The sequence below is a fragment of the Dermacentor andersoni genome, chromosome 2, assembly GCF_023375885.2.
Source record: "Dermacentor andersoni chromosome 2, qqDerAnde1_hic_scaffold, whole genome shotgun sequence".
Lineage (NCBI taxonomy): Eukaryota > Metazoa > Arthropoda > Arachnida > Ixodida > Ixodidae > Dermacentor > Dermacentor andersoni.
Window position 1 is genome coordinate 172,094,476 of NC_092815.1, and position 10,291 is coordinate 172,104,766.

The following is a 10,291-nucleotide window of genomic DNA, read 5'->3' on the forward strand; positions in this document are numbered from 1 at the left end:
CCGCTATAGATATCTTTCAGTATATTTGCATACGGCTCCCTCTACACCCTGATTCCGTAAAGCTTCCATGACTGCTGAGCTTTCGACTGAATCAAACGCTTTATCGTAATCAATGAAAGTTATGTATAACGGTAGGTTATCCGTACATTTCTCTATCACCTGATTGATAGTGTGAATATGGTCTATTGTTGAATAGCCTTTGCGGAATCCTGCCTGGTCCTTTGCTTGACAGGAGTTTAAGGTGTTCCTGATTCTATTTGTGATTACCTTAGTAAATAGTTTCTAGGCAACTGACAATAAGCTAATCGGTCTATAATTTTTCAAGTCTTTGGCGTCCCCTTTCTTATGGATTAGGTTTATGTTAGCGTGCTTCCAAGATTCCGGTAAGCTCGAGGTCATGAGGCATTGCGTATACAGGGTGGCTAGTTTCTTTAGAACACTCTGCCCACCATCCTTCAACAAATCTGCTGTTACCTGATCCTCCCCAGCTACCTTCCCCTTTACATAGCTCCCAAAGCTTTCTTTACTTCTTCCGGCGTTACTTGTGGGATTTCGAATTCCTCTATACCATTCTCTCTTCCATTATCGTCGTGGGTGCCACTGGTACTGTATAAATCTCTATAGAACTCCTCAGCCACTTGAACTATCTCATCCATATTAGTAATGATATTGCCGGCTTTGTCTCTTAAAGCATACATGTGAATGTATGCGTTAATTGCCAATTGCCAATTCCTATTTTCTGCTTCACTGTTTTTACGCTTCCTCCGTTCCTGAGAGCATGTTCAATTCTATCCATATTATACTTCCTTATGTCAGCTTTATTACGCTTGTTGATTAACTTCGAAAGTTCTGCAAGTTCTATTCTAGCTGTAGGGTTAGAGGCTTTCATACATTGGCGTTTCTTGATCAGATCTTTCATCTCCTGCGATAGCTTACTGGTATCCTGTCTAACGGAGTTACCACCGACTTCTATTGCACACTCCTTCATGGTGCCCACAATATTGTCGTTCACTGCTTCAACACTAAGGTCCTCTTCCTGAGTTAAAGCCGAATACCTGTTCTGTAGCTTGATCTGGAATTTCTCTATTTCCCCTCTTACCGCAAACTCATTTATCGTCTTCTTATGTACCAGTTGCTTCCGTTCCCTCCTCAGGTCTAGGCAAATTCGAGGTTTTAACATCCTATGGTCACTGCAGCGCGCCTTGCCGAGCAAGTCCACATCTTTTATGTTGCCAGGGTTAGCGCCGAGTATAAGGTCTATTTCATTTCTAGTCTCGCCGTTTGGTCTCCTCCACGTCCACTTTCATCTATCCCGCTTGCGGGAGAAGGTATTCATGATCCGCATATTATTCTGTTCCGTATATTCTACTAATAACTCTCCCTTGTTATTCCTAGTGCCTATGCCATATTCCCCCACTGACTTGTCTCCAGCCTGCTTCTTGCCTACCCTGGCATTGAAGTCGCCCATCAGTATAGTGTATTTTGTTTTCACTCTACCCATCGCCGATTCCACGTCTTCATAGAAGCTTTCGAGTTCTTGGTCATTAGACTGGATGTAGGGGCGTAGACCTGTACGACCTTCATTTTGTACCTCTTATTAAGTTTCACAACAAGACCTACCACCCTCTCGGTAATGCTATAGAATTGCTGTATGTTACCAGCTATATTCTTATTAATCAGGAATCCGACTCCTAGTTCTCGTCTCTCCGTTAAGCCTCGGTAGCACAGGACGTGCCCACTTTTCAGCACTGTGTATGCTTGTTTTGGCCTCCTAACCTCACTGAGCCCCATTATATCCCATTTACTGCCTTCTGATTCCTCCAATAGCACTGCTAGACTACCCTCACTAGATAACGTCCTAGCGTTAAACGTTGCCGGGTTCAGATTCCAATGGCGGCCTGTCCGGATCCGGGGATTCTTAGCACCCTCGGCTGCGTCACTAGTCTGACCACCACCGTGGTCAGTTGCTTCGCAGCTGCTGGGGACTGAGGGCCGGGGTTTGATTGTTGTATTCATATAGGAGGTTGTGGCCAAGTACTGCACCAGGGTGGCCAATGCTGCTCTGGTGAGGGAGTGCGTTACCGGTTCTGGTCACCGGGATCAGGCCACACTCCAGGCCTTGTTTATGCAATTTTATCAACATTTTTCAACAACAATTTTATCAACATATCAACAATTTTTTTTATTCCGGTGGAAAATTGCGCGGCACCGGGATTCCAACCACGGTCCTCTTGCACGCGAGGCGGATGCTCTACCTCTACGCCATAGCTGCACTATTCAAAAATAGTTTCACGCTAAAGCTACAGGAAGAACGGGGAAGAAGGTGAAAACAAAGTGCCCTTGTCTTTCCAGCGGTTCGGTAACCCCATCGTAACAGTTTTGGTGGAGATGACTGGTACCGATCCCAGTACCTCTCCTACAACAGTGCGGTGCCACTGTGGACTGCAGTACTAGCGAGCTTTTCCTGTCTCCTCTTGCCGACCAACCTGCTACCTGTTCACGCAGTCTCGCCGTCATTGAAGATGCTGTCTTATCAGCACGTTCCTTATCCAGAGTTCAAGTTGCTGCTTGCGGGGTCGACGCCGATATATTTAATGCGACTGTTGAGCTCGTGCCTTCGATGGTTTTGAAGAAAAGTGTGCTCGTACCTCGATGCGTCCTCTCTGTGGCCTGCGGAACAACTACACTCTGGGTGTCAAATTTAGCTTCTGAATCTGTTGTGCTACACAGCGGTATTTGACTTGCCTCTTTTGAAGTGGCTACCAGTCTCAGCATAGGCGCTTAAACTGATAATCCGTCACACGTCGCGTTTTTTAAACATGATCAACAAGTCACTGTCTTCAGAGAATCGTCAAGCCCTGGACAGCGTCCTTAGCAAGCATGCGTCATTATTTGATTTCGCGCAGAACTCCAACAAAGTTCGCATTCCAACTATGTGGGCTCGCCACAGGATCGACACGGGGTCCCCGCATCCCATCAGGCAGGAGCCTTACCGTGTGTCCGCGTCAGATCGAAAATCATCGCTCAACAGGCCGACGATTTGCTAGCCAAGGGCGTCATCCAAGATTCATCTAGCCCTTGGGCTGCGCCAGCCATCCTCGTCAAAAAGAAAGATGTGTCCTGGTGGTTTTGTGTCGACTACCGGCGTCTCAATTCTGTGACGAAAAAGGATGTCTATCCACTTCCCCGGATCGTTGACATTATCGACTGCCTTCATTCCGCATCCTAGTTTTTATCTGTAGACCTCCGATCGGGCTATTGGCAGATACCCATGCATTCAGCTGACAAAGAAAAAATCAATTTTGGGACCCCAGACGGCTTGTTTGAATTCAACATGATGCCCTTTGGTTTGTGCAACGCGTCTGCCACATTTGAAAGGTTTATGGGCACACTACTGTGCGGCCAGAAATGGGAGGTTTGTTTTGTTTGTGTTATCTAGACGACGTCTGTAATTTTTGGTCGAACTTTTGCCGAGCATAACCATCGATTGGACGTTGTTCTGGCGTGCCTTGAACAAGCTGCCCTTACCCTCAACTCCAAGAAATGTCATTTTGGCTAACGAGAGGCGCTAGTACTTAGACATCTCGTAGACAAGCAGGGGGTGCGACCAGAACTACAGAACGTCGCTGCAGTTAGCGGCTCTAAACAACCGCAATCACAATGCGAGCTGAGGAGCTTCTTGGGTCTTTGCTCATGCTTCCCACGTCTTGTGCCAAACTTTTCCATACTGCCTACCCTCTGACTTCATTGCTGCGCAAGGATCACCCTCTCACTTGGACAACAGATTGCGATTCCTCGTTTCGTCAACTGAAGTTCCTGCTCTCTTCCGGACCCATACTTCGCCATTTTGACGCCTGTGCCACAACAGAATTGCAAACCGACGCGAGTGGAATCGGCCTCGGCACCGTTCTCGTCCAGTGTTTTGGTGACGCTGATCATTGCATTGCCTATGCCAGCCGTTCGTTGAGCAAGGCCGAACAGAATTACACCGTCACTGAGAAAGAGTGTCTCGCTGTCGTCTTTGCAGTCCAGAGAGAGAGAGAAACTTTTATTGACAAACGATTTACGTGCAGTGGTCGGAGACCCTTTAGTCCAAGGCCCCGCTGGCCTCGGCCGCCAGCTTGACCTGTCTTATGAAGGACTGTTGTCCCACCAGGTCTGAGCTGGTTAGCTGTGCCTCCCATTGCTCCATTGTGTGGTGTGTTTTATCAAACGGGTGTGATTCACAATCCCAAGTAATGTGTTGTAGTGTTGGTATGCCTCCGCACCACGGGCAGTCGGGCCTGTAGCGAGTGGGGAACATGGCATTCTGTAATTTAAGGTGGGGGAATACCCCAGTCTGAATTTTGCGCCAGCTGGCGGCTTCCTCTCCACTGAGTTGTGGGTGAGGGGGAGGGTACTTTTTTCTGGTTGCACGCTGATGAGCGAGAATCTCCCGGGCATTCGTTGGATTGGGGTCATTACAGTGGCTACCTGGGACCGTCCCAGTCGAGTCGGCCCGGTTAATAATACCTCGGGCTAGCGAATCGGCCAGTTCGTTCCCCTCAAGGCCTGTATGACCTGGACACCGTAGAATCCGGTGATGATGGGCGAATTTCGTCGGTATTATTGAGTGACATGTTTTGGTCACGTGGCCCTTGAGAAAAAGGCGACATGCTTCTTGTGAATCTGTTATTATGGTGACGCTCTTTTGCGTGCGTTCCGCGTGAGCGAGGGCCATTGCCACGGCGAAAGTTTCGGCAGCCGCGGGAGTACCTGCCCTAACGGAAGCCGTAAACTGTTGTTGTGCTTTCGTGTCGACGATTGCCACTGCGTACCTCCTGATGTTCATTTGGGCATCACTGGCGTTCGAGTGCACGTTCGAATACGCGGCTGCGTCTGTGTATATTGTGTTGTACGTGGGATTATTTTCATACATTGTTCTAATATGTTGTACACGTGCTTTTCGCCTTGCTTTATTGTATTCAGGGTGCATGTTTTTGGGTATGGGTGACACTGTTATTCGAGCTCGTGTTGAGGTTGGTAGTGGTAATAACTGTTCGCTGATAAATTGTGGGTGTGGGGAAATATGTACCCTTGTCAGTAGGGCCCGTCCTGCGTGAGTGTAGCTCAAGCGTTCCCTCTGGGAGATTAGTGTGGCTTGTTTTAGTTCTTCGAATGTGTTGTGTACTCCTAAGGCTAGCAGGCGATCTGTGGACGTCCCCTTGCGTAGTCCGAGGGCCGCTTTATATGCTGATCTTATTATGATGTCGACCTGCCTTTCCTCCTCGCGACTAAGGAAGTGGTAGGGCAGGCCGTACGTGACTCGGCTTATTACTAGTGCTTGGACGAGCCTCAGCGTGTCGTGTTCTTGCATGCCCACCTTCCTATAAGTTACACGACGGATCATTTGCGCAATGTTATTTGCGGTGGTTTTCAATGTTTTGATGGTGTGGGATGCGTTTCCGCTACTTTGGAGCCAGAAACCCATGATACGCATCGCCTTAACTTCTTGGACCGTGTGTCCTTCCACAACGATGTTGACAGGTCCGTTGGATATATAGCCCCTCGAGTGTACCCGAATGACCTGCGATTTTTCGGGGGCACATTTGAGGCCACTACTCCTCGAGAATTTGTCTACTTCCTCGGCTGCTTGTTGTAGCACTTGTTCTTTGTGTCCCAGAGAGCCCCCCGCTGCCCATAGCGTTATGTCGTCTGCGTACAGTGTGTAACCCAAATCGTGGATTTGGTCCAGCTGTCGCGCCAGGCGACACATCGCTATATTGAACAGCAAAGGTGAGATTATTGCCCCTTGGGGTGTTCCTCTACTGGGCATATTGAACTTTTGGGAAGCGAGTTGACCGATTCCTATCGTGGCGGTGCGGTTGGCGAGAAAAGCCCGCACGTAGTTGTACGTTCGTTCTCCACATCCCCTCAATTCGAGTTCCTCCAATATTGTTTTGTGCGAAACGTTATCAAATGCTCCCTTGAGGTCTAGTGCGAGCACTAGTCTTTCCTCTCCGCGGGCGATGTTAGCTATAACTTCTTCTCTGATCAGTAAGAATGCGTCTTGACAGGATAGCCCCGTACGGAACCCTATCATGGTGTTTGGAAACCATCTTATTTCTTCGAGGTACCGCTGCAGTCTTGTTTGTACTACTCATTCGTACAGTTTACCCAGGCAGGACGTGAGAGAAATGGGCCTCAGAGTGCCTATTGAGGGGGTCTTTTTAGGTTTGGGGATCATGATAATTTTAGCGTGTTTCCATTCCGGGGGCTATTGGCCTTTGAGCCAGCTCTCGCCGTTGAACACTTCTGTGATTTTAGTCAGGACTCTAGCGTCCAGGTTCCGAAGCATCGCGTTCGTGATGGCATCAGGGCCAGGAGCCGAGTTCTTGGCGGCTGCTTGAGCTGCCTCAAAGACTTCTGCATATGTGAAAGGTTCATCTAATTTGGAATTCGCCTTTCCAAGGTATGGTCGCGTCTCGTTTGGGGCGTCTGTGTTTAGTGGTGGTCCTATGTATCGTTCTTTCAGTTTCTCTAGTAGTTCCGCGTCTGTGCCTGGAAAACTGTCCGATATGATTTGGAGTCGTTTGTTGTTTTCCGTGCGTGTGCTATCCGGGTCAAGCATTCCACGAAGGATGCGCCACGTGCCAGCCGTTCCCAAGGTCCCCGAGAGGGACCCGCAGAACGTAGCCCACTCGTTTTTCGCTAATTCGTCAGCGTGTCATTGCGCCTCCTCCGCCAGAAGTGTTATGCGGGCACGTAGCTGTTTGTTAAGGCGTTGCTTTTTCCAACGCTTAACTAATCTGTGTCTTTCGTCCCACAAGTTTACTAGGTGGGAATCTACCACGGGGGCGTCCGACGTACGCTCTATGGTTTTGGTAGTGTCCTTGTGTGTTGACTGGATGAGTTTTGTCCATTCTTGTATGTTGTCGGGAGTCGTTGCTGTGTCCAGGTTCCGTTGGAGCTCACTGTATTTTGACCAGTCGGTTAATTTCGTTGTGCCAATCGTTCTACGTAATTTGGGGGTCGAGAGTGAAATACGAATCAGATCATGATCACTTCCCAAGTTTTCGTTTAGCGATGCCCACTGTGCGTCTTTGATGGTTAGCGTGTACGCGCGATCGGGTGTTGTGTCCCTGCTCACGCTGTTACCTGTGCGTGTGGGCGTGCCTATGTGGTTTGCTGTCTACATGCCGATGTTCTCAACCGATTGCTCAAGTAGGGCTCCTTTAGGGGATGTGGACGCGTAGCCCCACATTGTATGTGGCGCGTTGAAATCGCCCAATATCACCATTTTGTCTTTGGTTCCCGCTATGGTCTTAGTGTCCGATAAAATTTGGGGTAGGTCCAGACCTTTGCTTTTAGGAGGGCTGTAAATGTTTGTTATGATGCTGTGTGCTTTGCCTCTTTTCCGCGGTAGCACGCTGATAGTTATGAAATTTGTTTCCCCGGTACGTTGGGGGAGGAATATCATTTGTGCCGTGATTGTCTTGCTCACCAGCGTGGCAACTTTAGGATTTTGGGGGTCGCTCAGAACATAGTAGCCCTGTAGTTGGGCCGGTTTGGGCCCAACCTCCTGAAGGCATATTATGTCCGGAGCTACCTGAGAGCTTTTAATAAATTGCTGGAGGGCTGCCGCCTTTCTAGCGAAGGATCGGCAGTTCCATTGCCAGATCTCTAATTGTTCCGGGTTGTTTGGTTTTGTTTTATCTTTAAGTGTAGTAGCCATGGTTCCCACTCGTTATTTATGCTTTTGACATCTCGGTGTCCGAGCCGTCCGTATCAATTATGCGGTGGGCCGTCTTGGTCTTGGCCGATCCGGCGCCGACTGCTATGGCGCGTTTCTTAGTGGTTGTGGTTTTGGCTGCCGTCTTAGCTGCTCCGTCACTTGTTGTTTGTGCTTCTCGAATTCTACCAGCATTTGTGATTGGAAATCGAGGAGTTTCTGATTCACAAGGGTTATCATCTCGTGCATTAGTGATTTAGAGGTTTCTGCCAATAATAGTTGGATTTGGGCCATTGCGGGTGGCGCTTCGGTATTCGGTGTTTGTGGTGTTGGTGATTTTGGTTCACTACGTGCGAGAGTGTTCGTATTTGAGGTGATTTGCGTCGGTTCTGTGGCCGATTGTCTACGATCTGATTCTAGCTGTTGTATTTTTCGTGTGAGGCGTTCCTCCAACTCCTTAATTTTCTCGTCGGATCGCTGTCGTTTGCGTTCCTCGTCTCGAAGTTGTGCGCGTAGCTGAGCGTTTTCCTGTTTAAGTATTTCATAACCGGGATCTCGCTGTGTGTTTGGTGTGTGTTGCGGAGCATTGGGAGATACAACCGTCGCCCAGCTCACCTGAGGCTTTTGTGACTGCTGGTGCTGCGGGGGTACTGGCGCTTGTGCGGCCCTGGTCAGCTCCCTGGATGGGCTCCTACTTCTTTTGCCGTTAGGAGATGTGGATTTGTGGCGATGGCTCTCTTCCCCGTCCTCTGAGCTGAACCATCGCAGTTTCTTCTGGCCCACTCGCTCTCGTGAGCGGGACTGACGATTGGTGTTCTTGGAACGAATGTTCTTTAGTTTCTGTGGACACTGGTTGCTGCCAGTCTCGTGGCCTGCCGCCCCGCACACGGCGCATTTGATCACACACTCGTGTCCAAGGGCGGGGGGATCCTTCAGGCCGCATTTTTTGCAGATGTTGATCGGGTGGGGGCACACATCCGGTCGGTGTCCCGCTTGGAAACATTCCGTGCATATTTGAACAGTGGGCTTGTATGGATGGAGTCGCATCTCTCCTCCCATGTAATAAATACATTTGGGAAGGGAGCCACCGGTGAACGTGATGAGCGCCGTGGATGACTTGCCTAGCATCCGAGCTCGTTCGATTTGAACTCCGTGTGTCCGTACTCGCATGTTGGCTACTAAATGTTCCATGGGTGTGTCCGCTGGTATGCCATGAACCACACCTCGATAGCAGTTGTCGGGGTCAGCTACGTATGTGTTGAATTGGTGCACGCGTCCGCTTAATTCGAGTAGCGTGATGCGGCGGAGTACGTTGGCCACTTCCGTGCTGCTCACCCATAGAATTATAATGTTCGATCCGGGGCGAGTGCGGAGGATGAAATCCATGCCTGTGATTCTCTCTCGCTTCACGGGTCCATCTTGAATTCGACAGAGATGGTCTTGGATTAGTTGGCTTGCCTTGAGAATGGCACTCGCCAAGGTTGGTATTAGTATGTCTTTGATAGTTAATCCCTTTGTGGGACGCATGATGATTTTTACATCATCATTTGGTAGTGCTGGCAGAGGTTTGCGCTTTGGATGGTGGAAGCGATTTCCTTGGTTGTCAGCCACACCATATGGATAGTCGTCGCGTTCCCCGCTCGCGAAGTTTGCCTGACTAGGTGAGCCGCGTTGCTTCGGAGATGGGACTTCCTTGCCTTTTTTTGCAGTCCAGAAGTTCCGCCCATATCTCTACCGGCGCCGCTTCACGATCGTTACTGATCACCATACACAATGTTGGTTGGTTGGTCTGCGCGACCCGCCTGGCGTCCTTGCTCGATGGGCGCTATGTTTGCAGGAATTTGACTTTGCAGTCGGTTACAAGAGTGGCCGACATCATGCGGACGCCGACTGTCTTTCGAGGCTCCCTCTACCAACAAGTGCATGTGACGCCGACAATTTCAATGAGTTTCTGGCCGCCATCGACGACATTCTTTTTCCCGACCTCGCCATTTTCCGGGAAGAGCAGCGTGACGACCACAGCTTGGATGCCCTCTTCGCCTCAGCTGCTCAACCAACAGGAAAAAATGGCTTTGACATCCAAGATAGTCTGCCCTACAAGACGAATTATGCGGCTGATGGCACCCGCCTCCTCTTAGTGGTCCCTACAAATTTGAGAACCCACGTGCTCCGTGCTATGCACGACGACTCGACCGCGGGGCACCTAGGCTTCACCAGAACATATAACCGCATTCAGGGCCGATTCTACTGGACTAGTATGCAACGGGATATAGAAAAGTAGGTGGCCAGTTGTAACAAGTGCCAGCAATTCAAGCGCCCTAATTCTGCTCCAGTCGGACTCTTTCACCCCGTGGCGCCACCATCATCTCCTTTAAAAATGGTTGGAGTGGACCTTCTCGGTCCATTCCCGTGCTCTACAAGCGACAACCGTTGGATTATAGTCTGCGTCGACCATCTGACGCGTTATGCTGAAACCGCAGTGATGCCAAAGGCCAAGGCTCTTGATGTTTCGAGATTCCTCCTGTCTTCCGTTACACTTCGTCATGGAACCCCTCGTGTTATTGTGAGCGATCGTGGTCA

General features: G+C 49.7%; 1 protein-coding gene across 1 annotated transcript; it reads left to right on the forward strand.

The window, feature by feature from the left end:
• Positions 1 to 9,176: 9,176 nt before the first annotated feature.
• Positions 9,177 to 9,992, forward strand: LOC140215857 (uncharacterized). The gene is made up of 2 exons (XM_072286184.1): positions 9,177 to 9,191; positions 9,549 to 9,992. Exons 1-2 carry the CDS (start codon positions 9,177 to 9,179, stop codon positions 9,990 to 9,992), a joined length of 459 nt encoding a protein of 152 aa, XP_072142285.1.
• Positions 9,993 to 10,291: the final 299 nt, after the last annotated feature.